This window comes from Oncorhynchus mykiss, chromosome 24, assembly GCF_013265735.2.
Source record: "Oncorhynchus mykiss isolate Arlee chromosome 24, USDA_OmykA_1.1, whole genome shotgun sequence".
Lineage (NCBI taxonomy): Eukaryota > Metazoa > Chordata > Actinopteri > Salmoniformes > Salmonidae > Oncorhynchus > Oncorhynchus mykiss.
Genome location: NC_048588.1, coordinates 16,578,482 through 16,596,763, shown reverse-complemented (window position 1 = coordinate 16,596,763; position 18,282 = coordinate 16,578,482). Strand labels below are relative to the sequence as shown.

Sequence of the window (18,282 nt, the reverse complement as noted above, 5' to 3'; positions counted from 1 at the left end):
GAATATGATTTTCCCCCATTGCAGATATGAGTCAATGCCAGGGTCAAGTTTCTACAGGTCAGGATCAGGTCACTGGGATGGTGTGTCTGGAGTCTGACCTGCAAGATGGACATTAAGATCTTATCACACACCCATCACACAATCTGATAGATTGTTAATATTATATTACTTTTGCTGTAACTGTAAGATACAAAATATATTATTCCATTGTAGGCCTGCGGCTCATGTACACGAGCACACGGTAAATTGTCGCGTGCTGCTTAGGCGCCCAGAGTGGCTCGCTTTTGGGTGTGCTGGCAGCATATAGCAGCACCTTCGACTGTGCGTCAAGAATTCAGGACAGCAAGTTTGTATGAAGGTCTGGTTATAAATGGGTAATTAGTTTAATCCATTCTCCATTTCATGAATTTATTCACAGGTATACAGTAATATGCTCTATAACGCTCTGGTGACAAACAAACTTTGCTGCCTTGTTTCCAATCATCCACATGGCTGGGAGAACCTATTCAAGTAAGTAAATACGTTTAGAAAATGATGTACACTACTGGTCAAAAGTTTTAGAACACCTACTCATACAAGAGTTTTTCTTTATTTTTATTATTTTCTACATTATAGAATAATAGGGAATTCATAAAAACTATGAAATAACATATGAAATCATGTAGTAACCAAAAAGTGGTAAACAAATATATTTAAATTTGAGATTCTTCAAATAGCCACTCATTTGCCTTGATGTCAACTTTGCACACTCGTGGCATTCTCTCAACCAGCTTCATGATGTAGTCATCTGGAATGCATTTCAATTAACAGGTGTGCCTTCTTAAAAGTTAATTTGTTGAATGTTTTTCCTTAATGCGTTTGATCCAGTCATTTGTGTTGTGACAAGGTAGGGGGGTATACAGAATATAGCCCTATTTGGTAAAAGACCAAGTCCATATTATGGCAAGAACAGCTCAAATAAGCAAAGAGAAACAACTGGCCATCATTACTTTAAGACATGAATGTCAGTCGATACAGAACATTTCAAGAACTTCAAGAAGTTTCTTCAAGTGCAATCGCAAAAACCATCAAACGCTATGATGAAACTGGCTCTCATGAGGACCTCCACAGGAATGGAACACCCAGAGTTACCTCTGCTGCAGAGGATAAGTTCATTAGAGTTACCAGCCTCAGAAATTGCAGTCCAAATAAATGCTTCACAGAGTTCAAGTAACAGAAACATCTCAACATCAACTGTTCAGAGGAGACTGTGAATCAGGCCTTCATGGTCAAATTGCTGCAAAGAAACCACTCCTAAAGGACACCAATAGCTATAGGCCTACAACGTTTGTCATCATATTTTCCATGACAATCACATTCTAATTTGAATTGGTGACCATTTTAATTTTAAATGTCAAACTACTGAATCTGTATGCCTATCTACTGCTCTGTCCTATGCTAGCATATTAGCATGTTAGCTGTTGTTTTACCCACGTCTCCCTCTATTCCTGCCTCTCTAAAGGCGAGGCCTCTGAGCTGTCCTGGCTCTGAGCTGGAGGGAGTGAGGATACTGCAGAGCTACGAGGATGAGAAGGAGATCCACCAGTTCTGTGTGGGAAAGAAAGCTGTGGTCATTGGAGCCTCCTTCATAGGTTAACCATAAAGAGATCATTTCATACTGTACACTGAGGAGAAGTCCTATTTAAAAAATAAAATAAAAAAATGTAAATAGTAAATAGTTTATATACTATAGGTTTGTGACTTGGTTGTTTACAGTAAGGTAAGGTTGTTGAATTTGATAAGTAAGACTTTCATTTGATTTGTGTGCCTCAAAACCAAGTTTTCCCTCCTCCATTTTTAAGTCATAAATATGGAGTGGCATCCTACTTGGCAGACAAAGCTGCCAGTGGGGTGATGGTTGGTAACTGCTCATATCTCTTTGAGAGGTGCCTGGGCCCAGAGATTGGGAAGATGACAATGCAGACCTGAGACAATGGTTATCATATGTAATGTACTCTACCTGATACAACACCCACCACTAGGCTACAAATGTTTATGTATATGTAAATCCCAAGTTTTGATAGTACAAATATCAACATGAGTGTGTGTTTCTCTTCTGTCAAAAATGTTGGAGGAGAGCAAAATCAAGTTCTACATGAATGACAGTGGTGGAGATAGGACAAATTAACGTTAGCTAGCAAGTACAAGCTAACTAGCTAAATTGCCATACATGTTTAATGATTTTCGACCTGACCCCAAATTAATGTCATTGGTTCAGTTTGTTTTGATATTTTAACCTGCATGTCGTGATCGCGTTTGGTGTGTGTGTGGGGGGGCAAAATACATTTATGCAGGATGGCGCACACGCGCAGCGGGTTTGGGTTCGGTGTTAGATGTCATCGCTAACTCTGACTTCCTGGAGGAAAGCCAGGTGAAGGTGGATTCTAGAAAGGCTGTCATCATTGATAGGTAACTATGGAGATGGTTATCATTAACAAACTATAGTTATGTTGATGTAATAACTGTGGTACTAATGGTTTACACTCCCCAACACATTGCTGCTTCCATACAGTTCATGAGGACCAACATTCCAGATGTTTTTGGAGACATGGAGACATGACGTCCTTTCCTCTCACCATACCGAAATACCAGAGGATCAACATCGGACATTGGCAGCTGGCATCAGCTCACGGTAAAATCGAATTGTATTTGTCACATGCTTCATAGACAAAAGGTGAAAACTAACAGTGAAATGCTTACTTACAGGTCCTTTTCCAACAATGCAGAGTTAAAGATAAGATCAAATAAAAAATATAAATAGTGACATGAGGAATAAATGCCCAGTGAATAATGAATAGAAATAAAGAGTAAAAATTACATGGATATATATAGGGAGGACAAAATAACATGGCTATATACAGGGAGTACCAGTACCTAGTCGATGTGCAGGGGTACGTAATTGAGGTAGCTAAGTATTCAGACCCCTTGACCTTTTCCACATTTTGTTACGTTACAGCCTTATTCTAAAATTTAATAAATATTTTTTCCCCCCTCATCAATCTACACACAATACCCCCATGATGAAAAAGCAAAACAAATTTTTAGATTTGTTTTCTCATAAAAAAAGCAACAACACTGAAATATGTATTCAGTCTCTTTACTCGGTACTTTGTTGAAGCACCTTTGGCAGAGATTACAGCATTGATTCTCCTTGGGTATGACGCTACAAGCTTGGCACACCTGTATTTGGAGAGTTTCTCCCATTCTTCTCTGCAGGTCCTCTCAAGTTCTGTCAGGTTGTCTGGGGAGCGTCGCTGCACAGCCATTTTAAGGTCTATCCAGAGATGTTTGATCGGGTTTAAGTCCGGGCTCTGGCTGTGCCACTCAAGGACATTCAGTGACTTGTCCCGAAGCCATTCCTGCGTTGTCTTGGTTGTGTGCTGAGGGTCGTTGTCATGTTGTAAGGTGAACCTTCGACACATTCTGAGGTCCTGAGTACTCTGGAGTAGGTTTTCATCAAGGATCTCTCTGTACTTTGCTCTGTTCATATTTCCCTCAATCCTGACTATTCTCCCAGTCCCTGCCGCTGAAAAACATTCCCACAGCATGATCCTGCCACCACCATGCTTCACCATAGGGATGGTGCCAGGTGTCCTCCAGATGTGACGCTTGGCATCCAGGCCAAATAATGTAATATTGGTTTCATCAGACCAGAGAATCTTGTTTCTCATGGTCTGAGAGTCCTTTAGGTGCCTTTTGGCAAACTCCAAGCTGGCTGTCATGTGCCTTTTACTATGGAGTAGCTTCCGTCTGGCCACTCTACCATAAAGGCCTGATTGGTGGCATGCTGCAGAGATGGTTGTCATTCTGGAAGGTTCTCCCATCTTCACAGGAACTCTGGAGCTCTTTCAGAGAGACCATCGGGGTCTTGGTCACCTCACTGACCAAAGCCCTTCTCCCCCCATTTGCTCAGTTTGGCCGGGCGGCCAGCTCTAGGAAGAGTCCTGGTGGTTCCAAACTTCTACCATTTAAGAATGATGGAGGCCGCTGTATTCTTGGGGACCTTCCCACCTTGGTTGCTCCCTCAGCCAGTGATAGGTCTAGAGTTGCTTGAGCTGTTGAGGAAGGAGTTGTAAGTTACCATTTAAGAACACAATACTATGCTTTCTTGACTATATTAACAGATGGATCTAAGGACCCTAAAACAGGGAGGACAGGTGCAGCTTTTCGTGTTCCCGGGTTTAAGGTGGCAGTGACAAAAAGAGCAACGGATAATTTATCTGTTTACACAATGGAGTTGATTGTGTTAAGTTTTAAATAAACAGAGTAAAAACTAACGGACAACTATGAAAAGCTCAAAACAAGTTTATTCACCCACAGAAGCAGTGTCATTTAAACCTTTCTCCTATGCTGAGTCTCCTGCTTACACATCTAGACAGCCAATACACCTCTGTTGCTAGACAAGACTTTAGTGATGTCTGTTCTTTCTCACTTCTTCTGACCTGACCTCGGCCCAAATTCCTCACACCTCCCTAACTCACGGCTGTCCTGTTGACTTGTACCAGACCGTGGTCCTTCTCCCTTCCACATACCTGATGTATAACAATAACATGCATTCCCCTCTCTCCCTCAGTACCATGAACAAGGATATTTAATATTTCAGGTGTAGAAGTCAGAACCCATCAATGGCCATACTCTTGGCTGCAGAGTGGCTGGAAGACGTGAGGCCAGACAGGGTAGTCATCTGCTCTGACTGCCGTGCAGCGCTGATGAGCTTAAATTAATTTGTATTTCGGAGCAGATTGGATGTATTGTTTGAGTTTTTTAGGGTGAGACAGATGGGGATATTTGTGATGTTCCTCTGCATACCAGCTCATGTGGGAGTAGAGGTGAATGAGGAGGTGGATGTTATCGCCAAGCAGACTCTTAAACATCCTAATGTTGAGATGGAATTGTCAATCAGTAAAACAGATGCTAAGGGATTGATAAAAGCAGTGGTTAAAAACAAATGGCAAGAGTTGTGGAAAAGGAAGTGAAGTGAAGACAAAAAAAAGGGAAAGGGGGATACCTAGTCAGTTGTACAACTGAATATATTCAATTGAAATGTTACTTCCACATTTAACCCAACTCCTCTGAATTAGAGAGGTGCGGGGGGCTGCCTTAATCGACATACACATCATCTGCGCCCGGTATTAGAGTCATGAAAAGGTGGGGGCAGGGAGGGTCCTCAGGCCGAGGGAGAAGGGAGGAAAGTGTAATAACAATTATGAGATTGGGACACAGAAGGCTCAATAGTACATTGAAATTGGTGGGAAAACATCAGACTGGGAGGCGCGATCAGTGTCAGGAGGAGATAGAGACAGTGAAACACGTTCTATTTCAGTGTCAGAAATATGGGATGGAAAGAGAGCGATTGTTATTAGATTTGAGGTGTAATGGGGTTGAAGAGCCAAGATTAAGTGCACTTTTGGGGAAATCTTCAGTCGATGTAGCATTTAATTATGTATTTAGTTTCCTTAGGAAGACGATACTATTGGGTAGGATGTAGACCTTCCCTGGCTCTGGTCCACGCTCCAATCCAGTTAGTGACGGTAATACACCTTAATGTTGGTTGCCAAACGCCACTTAAAATCCACAGAAGAAGAAGAAGAACAAGGTGAAGGAAGTGACCTGCCTCGGCTTTCTGCGGTAGTTTGCTAGCTGTGCATGATGATGGAGGAGGAAGAATTGGAATTTTCGGAGGATTTGGAGGCTATTTTGAATCTTACTCCAGAGGTGCAGTTGGCCATCGAGCAGGTAATCATGTGCTAAGAAGGATACGTTTCTTATCTACAATGAAAATGGTAGTCTGTATTCAGGCATGAGCTAGATAGCTTACCTAACGTTAGCTGTGTTGCTATCCTAGTTAGCTACTAACGTTAGCTATTTTTAATACATGTCAACAGTCATCATATTGTCAGTGTATAGTTTTGTATTTCTAGCTAACTTAGTTAGCAGACTAGCTAGCTTTGTACAACATCACCTAGTTACAGTAAGATAATTATCTGAAAATGTCATTAGTGAAATGCATGAAATCAGCCTTCTTTACGAAATGCATGGTTGTTGATTCTAATTCATTAGGAAAACTGTTTGTTAGGCTAGCTACATAGATAGTAACGTTAGCTAGCTATTAACCACTGTATAGGATAGGTGTTAAGCAATGAAGAACCAACAACGTATTCATTGAGTCATCTTTTTTTATGCCTTAGGTTTTCCCCAGTCAAGACCCATTGGACAGAGCAGATTTTAATGCTGTGGAATACATCAATACATTGTTTCCCACTGAGCAGGTAAGACGAGTCCATTACTTCAAAGAAACTAAAGTTATTTTATGTTACACTCTAGTCTTGGATACTTCTGTGATTCTAAGCAAATCTATGTTGTTACATGATCATAAAAAAGTTATAGTCTAGCACCTGGCTGACACCAAACTTGAAGTCTTCCTGGCTTCAATCTGGAAAGGGACTCCCTAAAAACACTGCGTGACTTTTCTTAGCAGGTTAGGCGAACATTTTCCCTAACCTTTTTTATTTGTATTTTTTAAATAAATGTAATTTTAATTTGTACCCCTTTTTCGTGGTATCCAATTGGTAGTTACACTCATCGCTGCAACTCCCATACGGACTCGGGAGAGGCGAAGGTCGAGAACAGTGCGTCCTTTGAAACACAACCCAACCAAGCCGCACTGCTTCTTGCGGCTTCCGCCGGAGGAAACACCATACACCTGGCGCCGCCACAGGAGTTGCTGGTATGAGATGGGACAAGGACATCCCTGCCGGCCAAATCCTCCCCTAACCCAGATGACGCTGGGCCAATTGTGCTCCATGGGTCTCCCGGTCACGGCCGTGACAGAGCCTGGACTTGAACCCAGAATCTCTAGTGGCACAGCCACTGCGCCACTTGGGAGGCCCCTTTTCCTAATCTTAACCTAATTATCCTAACCTGCTGCGTAAGTTCTCCTAACCTGCTATGAAAAAATCACTTAACGGTCATAGTTGTATCGAAGTGGCGTGTTTATAGGGAATCTCGCCTGGAAAGGCTCCTTGATGTTGTTGGCAAGCTCTGTCGATATACTGATTGAGGGGATTCGATTAAGCTGCCCTGTGTTGAACCAGGCTATGGCCTGCCACGTGACCGTGCAAAGCGGCTGAGCGCGGCGCGCCCTGCTCGTCTCAAACAGACCTTGTAGCCGAAACGTGTCAGATTTTTTACAACTTTGTTTCTATTGAACATTCCATACAAATAAAGGCATTTTAATTAATTATATGATGAGTGCCTTGGTCCTCCTTTCTTTTTAAAGATCCTATAGTATTTTAAAAAGTGTTTTACTTATTTTTCTTTTGTCGTTTGCTCACCTTCCTTTCAAAAAATGAAATTCATTAAACATTTTGTGAAGTGTATATGGCCTAGCAAAACAAAGGTCTTATTGACCAAGTCGAAAGTAATAATCATGCCCAGTAGGTGGCGGTGCCTGCATACCTTTGTAACATTAGAAAAGGATCCTTCATCATCAAAACCAAGTTGCATGGACTGATTTGATGTGGGGGAGTAGATTTTGGTCAATTGATAATCATGATAACCCTGTTTCCTCACAGTCACTGGCAAATATAGATGATGTGGTCAACAAGATCCGTCTGAAGATTCGGTGAGTGACCTCATTGAGTTGTTTTGGTTGACGTTTTTTTAAAGATGAGTTTGACATAATATTATTGATTTTGTGTGTGTGTTTCAGGCGTCTGGATGACAACATCAGGATGGTGGTGAGAGGTCAGACCAATGTGGGCCAGGATGGCAGACAGGTGAGTGAGGGGATTACTCTTCAGTGTGTTATTGGTTAATTTTCCTAGAAACTGCCCCTGACTGTGTAAATAGTTTGGTTGTTGGTTGGTTGTTATTAATGAGCTAATTAAGGACTAAGCTGTGTGCATGTGTAAGCTCATGTTTGGAAGGGGGGGGGGGGGTAATGTGTGTGTGTGTGTGTGTGTGGCAGGCAGTGTTTTGTTATGCTTGGCTTTAAGCACTGGGCTCAGCGACAGCATGCTGTGACAGATGAATAGCAGTAGCAGTTTACTGTTAGACACAGTAGGGCCTTTTGGTGACGAGAGAGACCGGCCAGTCAGTCTACACTGGCGGGCCCCCACAGAGGGTTGACTTTGGGGCTACAAGACTGTAGCATGTTGCTTCAGTCTCACACTGACTACACACATACACACACATCACCCCTCCAACAGACTGGTTGAGATGATGTTTTGCAACCTTTTCCCCAGGATTAGTCCTTCTAACCCAGACAAATATGTTGGTGCTCCTTTTTCTGTTCCTCTGTCCTCACTAATACCATGGAAAAGGACAGGATGAGTCAGAACCATCTCATTCCCTACTGTTAGAACTACTGCTGTCTTAAAGGAAAAGATTACCCTTCATTATTCAGGGATTACATTTGGACCTGTGGCTTGGTGTCCCGCCATTTCTCGTCTGAGAAAGTCAGAAAAAAGCCTTGATTTAACTCAGACTCTCGCTCTGTCAGGGAACTGTGGTTTTGAGGCGTGACACCTGATGGGGGAGCTGTTTCTGTGTGTGTGTGTGTTGTGTGTTTCTGGGATGGTGGTCCCGTCCTGCTCTGTTTCCACTGGATTATCAGAAGTGTTCTGGACAGAATCCACTAACCCATGAGGTTGGTAGGCACGGCAAGCATGACACTGTACTGTACCGTTGGGTTTCTGGGTCTTGTGGTCTCGTAGCTGAGGCCCACTGAACAATCCACATCTCCCAAAGAGCTGAGGGAAAATCCTATTTGCAGACAGAAATGTGGAGATGTGTTCATTACAGCCAGAGATGGAGACTGAGAGAAGAGGAGAGCGGGATTTGATTTAGCTCGCCTGGGGCTCTAGTTTGGCAGAGTGTGTCCGAAGGTGCCAAATCCACCTAATTAATTGAGCGCTCCTAATGACAAAGAAAGGGAACAGAAAAATAACTGAGGTGGAGAAGGACTGTTAAGATTTCCCTTGTATTTAGTCTGTAGGGGCGGCAGACTGGCAGTGATCAGCAGGGTGGGGATGGAGGTGTCTGCTTCAGATGCCCAATCCCCAGGCAAGGGGTAGATGGAATCAGAATGCCAGGGATATTGGGTGTATGTATGTTGGTGTAGGTGCATATCAGAGTCTTAGAACTAGGAGGGGGCTCTTTGATGTTGTTGATTGATGGAATTACATGCACACACACACATTCCATTCAGTCTTCTCTTCCTTGTATAAGCAGTTCTGACTGGTTTGTTGTTGTTCGCTAGCTCTTCTACTAAGCAGCTGTCAAAAGTAGCTACAAGTGGTTTGTCTGTCCAGCCTATCGTCATGGTAACATGGACCAGAAGGCCAAACATGTCTCACTCTGGCTCACTGCAGTTTAAACTGCCTCAATCCCAAGTCAACTCTAGTTTTTTCCATTCCTCGCCATTCTCTTTAGTCTTTACAATCTCAGAGGGAACAATTTTATAAGTGATTCATAATTTGCTCTCAGACATACTGATTATGATACTTTGCAGCCAAAACTAAAAGGGGAAGTTATTTCTGCCCTGAGGAAATTTATTAATTGTTCTCGACAAGCAATGAGTCCATATGAGAGAGTGAGTTGCGGAGGCTCAGTTTTGGGGGAGGGTGGGACATTATGGGAGTGGGGAAAGGAGGATACCTAGTCAGTTGTCCAACTGAATGTATTCAACTGAATTGTGTCTTCCGCATTTAACCCAACCCCTCTGAATCAGAGAGGTTGCCTTAATTGACTTTTTAAAAACATTTTATTTAACTAGGCAAGTCAGTTAAAAACTAATTCTTATTTACAATGACAGCCCAGGTGACGCTGGGCCGATTGTGCACTTCCCAATCATGGCCGGATGTGATGCAGCCTGGATTCGAACCAGGGACTGCAGTGACACCTCTTGCACATAGCTGCAGTGCCTTAGACTACTGCGCCACTCGGGAGCCCCTTCCTGAGTGTCGCCCAGGGACATCCACGTCTTCGGCGCCCGGGGAACAGAGTTAAACTACTTTGCTCAGGCAGGGGCAGAACGACAGATTTTTACCTTGTCAGCTCTGGGATTCGATCCAGCAACCTTCTGGTTACTGGCCCAACACTCTAGTCACTAGGCTAGAGAGGCTCATTCACAAACCAACATTTGTTATCAATTACACGTAGCCTAGCCATTCATGCCAGAAAATGTTAACAGCATTGAGCTTGCATAGCTCAGTCACCATAGCCATTATTCAGCTAAGCACCAAACTTTTCCCATGTGCAGCTTGATGTCCCCACATGGTCAGGTCAGCTGTGGGGCTTTATGGTCGTCAACGAGGCAGCGGGTGGGGATCCGGCCGGCCGTCATGTGGATGGGTTATGGCTATTGTGTGTGTGTGTCCATGCAAATGTCTTACGTGTGTGTGTTGCAGATGTGTTACTGTAGCTCCTAGCATCTGGATGTACTTATTAGGAACACTGAGATGGAATGGGAACCTCCTTGAGAAGCAAACATAACATAAATATTTCATCTAAACTCAGGAAGGGAGGTTTACTGCTTCAAGTTGGGTTCTCTGCTCTTTCATCTGCGGTGTATCCCTTCCTATCTTTTCTTTGTTTCTCGGTTTTTCATACAATATACTTTATTGTCCACTTACATGGAAATGAATTTTGTGACCTAAGCACACAAAACACAATATATTACATCCAGTACGGAAAACTCGATTACCCTCTTCCTCTCTCCCTCGCTTTCTCTTTCTCATTCTCTGTTTGATGTTGATGTGTTGCTGTTGCCTGTTCCCCAAAACAATATGAACATATCCTTTAACACTGGGTTAATGTGATGGTTACCATGTAATTTCGACACACGTGTGGCCCACCCAACCACAGAAATAGATTGACTAGAATGGACATGCCCATACAAACCAATGCTCATTCTATTTCTATGGACCAAGCATCCAGCTGTATATACTGGATTCTCAATGGCTTTGCCCTCTCCTGTAATAAATCAGAACATATTTCCGTCCTTGTTATAATGGAGTACTTAGCTCAGACAATTGGCTACTTATTGTTGCCTCGCCTGTTTGCTTTCTTAACAAATGTATGTGATTGTTCAGCTATGTACATATGAAGAATGCCTTGTATGCTGTTTTTTGCATGTTCAATATGTCTTCATTCACTATTTCAGGGGGACCGAGTGGCACTGCGGTCTAAGGCACTGCATTGCACTGCTAGAGGCGTCACTACAGACCCGGGTTTGATCCCGGGCCGTATCACAACCGGCTGTTATCGGGAGTCCCATAGGGCGGTCAGCATCGTCCGGGTTTAGGGAGGGTTTGGCCGGGGTAGGCCGTCATTGTAAATAAGAATTTGTTCTTAACTCACTTTGCTTTGTTCAATAAATAAATAATAAATGTACAACCTAGGCTTACCCCATAAACTGCAGGGTCTGTGGATAGGAGGAATGTGTGACTTGTCATTGTGGGGTACATCCACATCTCTTCATATCTGTCAGTGAAGAAACCCCCCTCTAACCGCCCCCAGGCTTCCCCTCCTCCTCCAAAAATCCCCAAATAGAGTCCACATGTGTGGCAGACAGTGCTCTATTTCTGCAGGGTTGAAATATGGCCTCTCCCCGACTGGGTTGGAACAGGGGATGGATGTGGGCGTAGTAAAGATAGCGATCTCAGCCAGGCAGAAGTGTGCTGGGCTGTGGTCTCCCCACTCCTTTCCCAATGCTCAGACGCTTTGGCGATTAGGCTAAATGTAGGAAATTAACGTTTGGAAAAGAGAGGCCAGACAGGCTGGCTCACTAAGCAGCTTCTCCAGTCTAATTCTTTATCAAGGTCTTCAGACTATGGACTCTACTTAGTGTGTGTGTCTGTGTGTGTTCTTGGTATTGGTTGTTTGATTGGGCCTTAGGTTGTTGTGAATGAGGGGCTTTGGAATTAGTATTCTGGTGGGTTCTTAAGGTGGTTAGAGGTAGTTTGTCTCTAGGGGCCTGTTTGAATCAAAATAACATCCTCCCGCCCTCCCTCCCTGAGGTAATCAAAGATCTGAGAGGGTTGGATTGGTGGAAGCAGTTACGGTTGAGACCTTTCTTTCACTTATTTAATCAGATATAGATCAGTCAATGGTAAGCTCAAGGAAGTAAGGCGGAAAGGAAGCATTTTGTAAAGTATTCAAAGTATGTTGATCGTCCTGGCCAGTGGCAACCCTCAACAGGTCATGACCGACCAAGGTTCTCAGCTTCCTGCCCCAGACTATCCTCACTTTTTCCTGGTAACAGATGGACTACATGGTTATTATCAGAGCCTGTCCTCCATGCCTGCTGGTTTAACTGAAAGGTGTGTGTGTGTGTGAGACCTTGTCTGGCTCTGTGACCCTGTCATCATGCTAGGCCTCTAAACAGAATAGATACTGCTTCCTGCAGAGACAAAAAGGAATCCACCGCGGTCAACAACGCAGATTGTGTGTGTTTGCATTTGCCCTGTTCGTCCACTTGCGTTTTTGAAGAGCCTTGTAAAAGTGGTACATTCCTTGGGCAGCTGGTGCCGGCTGTTAGGATTCCATCTGTGAGAAGGAGAGGAGAGGCCCCCCACAGACACAGACACCCCACGCTGGACCAGTGTTGGGACCAGCTACCCCCAATTACCCAGGCATTGGCTGGCAGTGCCAAAGCCCAGCTCAGACCATCAAAGCCCAGCTGTGTGGCCTAAAAGGGAAACATAGCAATTAGTTTACTTCTCTGTGAAAGAAGCACCACTCTGTTCCCCTCCACTCTGATTGTTTCAAGAATTTTTGGCCAAACACTAGTTACTAGGCCTATATTTTGAGAGAGTTGGAGATTCATCTTTTGATCAGAGTTGCACGTTATTTGACATTTTGCTTTGCACCTCTCTCTATAAGTGATGTTATAATGCATGTCATGAGCAGGTCCACTGGCTATTCCATTAGTCAGTCAGTCTATAACATGGGTTGTTGGGGTTCAAATCCATGGCTATTGGGTTGGGAATGAGTAGTTGGACATCTCTCTCTCTCTGTGCATCGGTTGGCAGTAGGGAGAGACCGCTCTTCTTACCAACTGGAATGTGAGAGCAAACTGTGGGAGAGGTTTCTCATCCCCACGCCGTTCCTTCTGGTTTCTCATCACGCCATTTTGTTTGGTTTTCCATCCCCCTGATGAGGCGCTATAAATACGACCTGACGAGGAAGAGAGGAGAATAGCATGACTCCAGAATGTCCCTGGGTTTTCCTACTAAATAAGATATAGTGATTGGTTTGATTAGCCTGTAATCTCCAAACCCAGAGCCAAATTCTTGCGTGAACACTTGCTTCTGGCCTGCTGTAAGGAGAGACTAAATAGCCTGGTCCCAAGTCTATTTTGCTGTCTTGCCAACTCCTATGGCCATTGTCACAGCAAACAAACAGATCTGGTACCAGGCTAGAAGATGATAAATAAATTGAAAATAATCCCTCTTTGCCTTAATGCTAGATGTCAGCTTCATCCCAATGTGTCTGAAGAGATGTCTGCCAGAAAGTAAACTTCTTTAGAGATTGCTGGTACCTAAATGACATCTTTCAAACCTGTCTCTCTTTTTCTTTCTTTCTCTCTCTCCCAGGCACTGGCAGAGGCCCAGGTAGCCATCGGCCAGCTCTTTGGCAAAATCAAAGACATTAAGGACAAGGCTGAGAAATCCGAGCAAATGGTGAGCAAACAAACAAAACACAGCCAGACCACCTCACAGGAGCCATCTTGTCTACCCTGTCTAAAGCTTCAGGGTGTGTGTGACTGAGGGTGCCCCCTGGGGACTCTGACATCCTCTTGGGACATGTAGTGTTGTTATGAGTGGAGGTAATTCTCCTGGTGTGTGTGGGTTAGACCTAAAATCCCCCAAATTCCCCACAAGAACAGTAAAACAAGGAAAATTCTCCATCGTGGGGACATTTCCCACTTCCCCAGGAGGACGAAGGCTATTTTAAGCTTAGGGGTTAGGTTTAGGTTACAATTAGGATTAGGTTTACTTACGGGTTAGGATTTTGAATTGAAATGTATTTTAGGTGCCCAGAAGGATAGAATAACATTACGTGGGGGGTCGCAGGAAGGACGCTGGATTGGGTGGGTAAACAGGGAGAGGGGAACCCCTCCCTCAATGTGTATGTTGTAGCAATTTTTGTCAACTCAAACAGGTATGTCTTACTCTTCCATCTCCCTTCCACGCGCTCTCTCTCTCACCCTCACCTCCCCCTCTTTCTCATCCCTCGTCTCTCTCACCCTCACCTCCCCCCTCTTTCTCATCCCTCGTCTCTCTCACCCTCACCTCCCCCCTCTTTCTCATCTCTCGTCTCTCTCACCCTCACCTCTCCCCTCTTTCTCATCTCTCGTCTCTCTCACCCTCACCTCTCCCCTCTTTCTCATCTCTCATCTCTCTCACCCTCACCTCCCCCCTCTTTCTCATCCCTCGTCTCTCTCACCCTCACCTCTCCCCTCTTTCTCATCCCTCGTCTCTCTCACCCTCACCTCCCCCTCTTTCTCATCCCTCGTCTCTCTCACCCTCACCTCCCCCTCTTTCTCATCCCTCGTCTCTCTCACCCTCACCTCTCCCCTCTTTCTCATCTCTCGTCTCTCTCACCCTCACCTTCCCCCTCTTTCTCATCCCTCGTCTCTCTCACCCTCACCTCTCCCCTCTTTCTCATCCCTCGTCTCTCTCTCTCACCCTCACCTCCCCCCTCTTTCTCATCCCTCGTCTCTCTCTCACCCTCACCCCCCCCCTCTCATCCCTCGTCTCTCTCACCCTCACCCCCCCTCTCATCCCTCGTCTCTCTCACCCTCACCTCCCCCCTCCTTCTCATCCCTCGTCTCTCTCACCCTCACCTCTCCCCTCTTTCTCATCCCTCGTCTCTCTCACCCTCACCTCCCCCTCTTTCTCATCCCTCGTCTCTCTCACCCTCACCTCCCCCTCTTTCTCATCCCTCGTCTCTCTCTCACCCTCACCTCCCCCTCTTTCTCATCCCTCGTCTCTCTCTCACCCTCACCTCCCCCCTCTTTCTCATCTCTCGTCTCTCTCACCCTCACCTCCCCCCTCTTTCTCATCTCTCGTCTCTCTCTCTCTCCCCCTCTTTCTCATCCCTCGTCTCTCTCTCACCCTCACCTCCCCACTCTCTCATCCCACGTCTCTCTCTCACCCTCACCTCCCCCCTCTTTCTCATCCCTCGTCTCTCTCTCTCATTCGTCTCCTCTCTCACCCCTTCTATCTCCTTTCTCTTTCCCTTCATCCTCTCTCTACCCCCCTCTCTCAGGTCAAAGAGATAACGCGGGACATCAAACAGCTGGACCATGCTAAGCGTCACCTGACCACCTCCATCACCACCCTCAACCACCTGCACATGCTGGCCGGGGGCGTTGACTCTCTAGAGTGGGTACTCACAGTGCCACCTATGGGCATGGAGGAAAGGGCCAACTGTTTGAAAAGCACCCATCGAGAAGTTACACAGGGATGACTCCTAAGTTAAATATTTGTGGGCAACTCAGACTTTCTTGTAATACATGCGTTGTTGTCAATGGAAGATTTGTGCGAAAATGTACCTCTGTATGTGCATCTCGAGTTATCAGTTGGTACATAGAAAGGAATACTAAAGATCATTGGAAACCATTGTGCACTTTTACTGCCTCAAGCCAAGGTGCTGGGTCTGTCTTAGTTTGGCACATATACCATTGACTACATGTTGAAGTGGCTGCTTGAGAACTTGTTCTGGTTAAATAAAGGTGAAATAAATCAAATAGAAATGCATAGCCACTAGACAGGACTCTAAGCTAGATCTGCAGGTGATGTGTTCTGTGTGTGTCCCAGGGCCATGACGAGGAGGAGGCAGTATGGCGAGGTGGCTAACCTGCTACAGGGGGTGGTCAACGTGCTGGAACACTTCCACAAATACATGGGCATCCCTCAGATCAGACAGCTCTCAGAGAGGTAACCACACACGCACACACACACGCCATGCTCAAACACATTCCCTTTCTGAACTGACCATAACACTGTACCAGTAATACTGTAGGGAAACAATCAGTATTTCAAACAAACACAGCTCGATCTTGCATGCATCATACTGTATTTCCCAGTCACCTCAATGTTCCTGTCATTATTGTATTCATCCCTAACGCCACTGTTTTTTAAATTATTGGTGCTCTCCCTAACAGTATTGTTATTTTATTTAAACAGGGAGTCACATTGAAATTAAACATCTATTTTACAAGAGCCCTGTACACATTACAAGAAAAACAGAATATTCAAACTACATACACACATACATATATATGTGTGTGTGTGTGTGTGTGTGTGTATATATATATATATGTGTATATATAAATGTGTGTGTGTGTGTATATATATATGTGTATGTATATATGTGTGTGTGTGTGTGTGTATAAAACAATATAATTCAGCACAATAAACAAAAATAAACATATTTAATAAAAGCAATCACATTCAACTACAAAGAGGTCCTCAATCAATAATTTAGACTGCAGCCAGGCCAAGCCTGTAGATCCCAGAGGTATTCTGTTGTGCTCATCAGAATCAGATCCTGTTTAATATTTACTGAGGGTGGAGAGGAGGCTGCAGGCTGCTGAAATACACAGGAAGGAATGTACTGAATAGGAACTTTTTTATGCAGACATTTCTTTCCACTGAGGGCTCGGGCTTTCCTTCTGCTGGGTGTGTTTGAGAGAGAGAGAGAGTGTGTGTGTTTGTGTGTGTGCCAGATAGGAAAATTGTGTTTGAGAGAGAACGAGTGTTTCTTTGTGTGTGATTGAAAAGTAGGCCTTTGTTCTCCCTCTTCTTTCCCCTTCACAGGATCAGTTGTGGGTTGTGTTAAGCACTAGTCCAGACCCCATACCAGAGTACGGTCTGTGTTCAGCCCTCAACCCAGCTAGTCCCTGTGTCTCTCTGGCCGGGGGAGCTAGCTAGGCTATCTGCTCTGTTTGCCTTGGAGTGGATGATAAGAACATGAATTTAGGAGAGTAAGGAAGTCTGTGTGTGTGTGGGAGGGAGGGGTCATTTTAATGTTTTTTTTCTTCCATAAACTTTTATGTTTATCCAGGCTTGTGTCTGTGTGTCCACTATCATTCAAAGCCACCCACACACTCTGACCACCACTGCTTTGTTATCTGGAAAAGGGTAAATGGGAGAAAAAAATAAACAGTCTTCAGAAAAAATTGACAAACATATATGGAGGGATGACCAGACAGAAGGACAGCTGTAGCGTGGGTCTGACTGATTGTCAGGGGCATCTGCAGGGCACTGCCTGCCCTGTGGCATGGCATCCATCTTGTTTATTCTGGAAGGTTCTTCTTGTTGCTCTAGGATTGGACTCAAAATGCCCTACCAAATTCACTCATCACATTAGGCCAGTGGTTCTAGTTCTCACCATGGGTATGTGCCTGTGTGTCCTCTCCTCTTAAACCAGTGGTTCTGGTTCCCACCATGGAACTATGTGATGTACTGTGTGACCCAATAAAGACTTCTGGAATATCTCTGACCCAATTAGTTAACACAACCACTGGCCCAAGTCATGCCAGTTTTGCCACGGCCTGAAAGCAGTCAGTCACGACTTACCAGTGGGTCCCTCTCAACCTAGCTACCATTTGGGAAACCGTTGCATTATGAAAATATCTACAGTTATGCTACACCAGCTCTATACCCAGTTCCAGCTTTCACGATGGCAATGTTTTCTCAATGTTTCTCCACTGTTTGTGTCATCCACAGGGTGAAAGCAGCCCAAAGTGAGCTGGGGACTCAGATCATGGCAGACTTCGAAGAGGCCTTCCCCGCTCAGGGGTCAAAGGTGAATATTTTTGTGCTATGAATGCCTTGTGTGTTATCATATGAGCTTCATTAAACAATTATATATGTATGACTATACATTATATAATGTATATTATAATTGTGTGTGTGTTACCCCAAGGTATTTTGTGTGTGTACTCTATATCCCCAGAGAGCAGGGGGACCCAGTAACGTTCTGAGGGATGCCTGTCTGGTGGCCAACGTCTTGGACCCTCGCATCAAACAGGAGATCATCAAGAAGTTCATCAGACAGCACCTCTCTGAGTACATGGTGCTCTTCCAGGAGAACCAGGACGTGAGTTTCAGTTTATTGTACTGCTAAGCATTAAAGTGGAACTGACAGCGTTTTAGCAACATAATCTTATTCAAATCTGTTCAATAACACCCCCAGGAAGAATAACATTTTCTGACAAGCAAGCAC

At 44.6% G+C, this 18,282-nt stretch overlaps 1 protein-coding gene across 1 annotated transcript in view; it reads left to right on the top strand.

Annotated features, from left to right (window-relative positions):
• Nucleotides 1-5,331: 5,331 nt before the first annotated feature.
• Nucleotides 5,332-18,282, top strand: part of LOC110503864 (vacuolar protein sorting-associated protein 53 homolog) — a 31,673-nt gene continuing 18,722 nt past the window's right edge. The window contains exons 1-9 of the mRNA XM_036961143.1: nt 5,332-5,775; nt 6,228-6,308; nt 7,614-7,663; nt 7,751-7,817; nt 13,641-13,727; nt 15,319-15,434; nt 15,870-15,989; nt 17,784-17,862; nt 18,013-18,156. Coding sequence (XP_036817038.1) covers nt 5,686-5,775; nt 6,228-6,308; nt 7,614-7,663; nt 7,751-7,817; nt 13,641-13,727; nt 15,319-15,434; nt 15,870-15,989; nt 17,784-17,862; nt 18,013-18,156 — 834 coding nt within the window. The 5' untranslated portion in view covers nt 5,332-5,685. The remainder of the gene's footprint in view (nt 5,776-6,227; nt 6,309-7,613; nt 7,664-7,750; nt 7,818-13,640; nt 13,728-15,318; nt 15,435-15,869; nt 15,990-17,783; nt 17,863-18,012; nt 18,157-18,282) is intronic.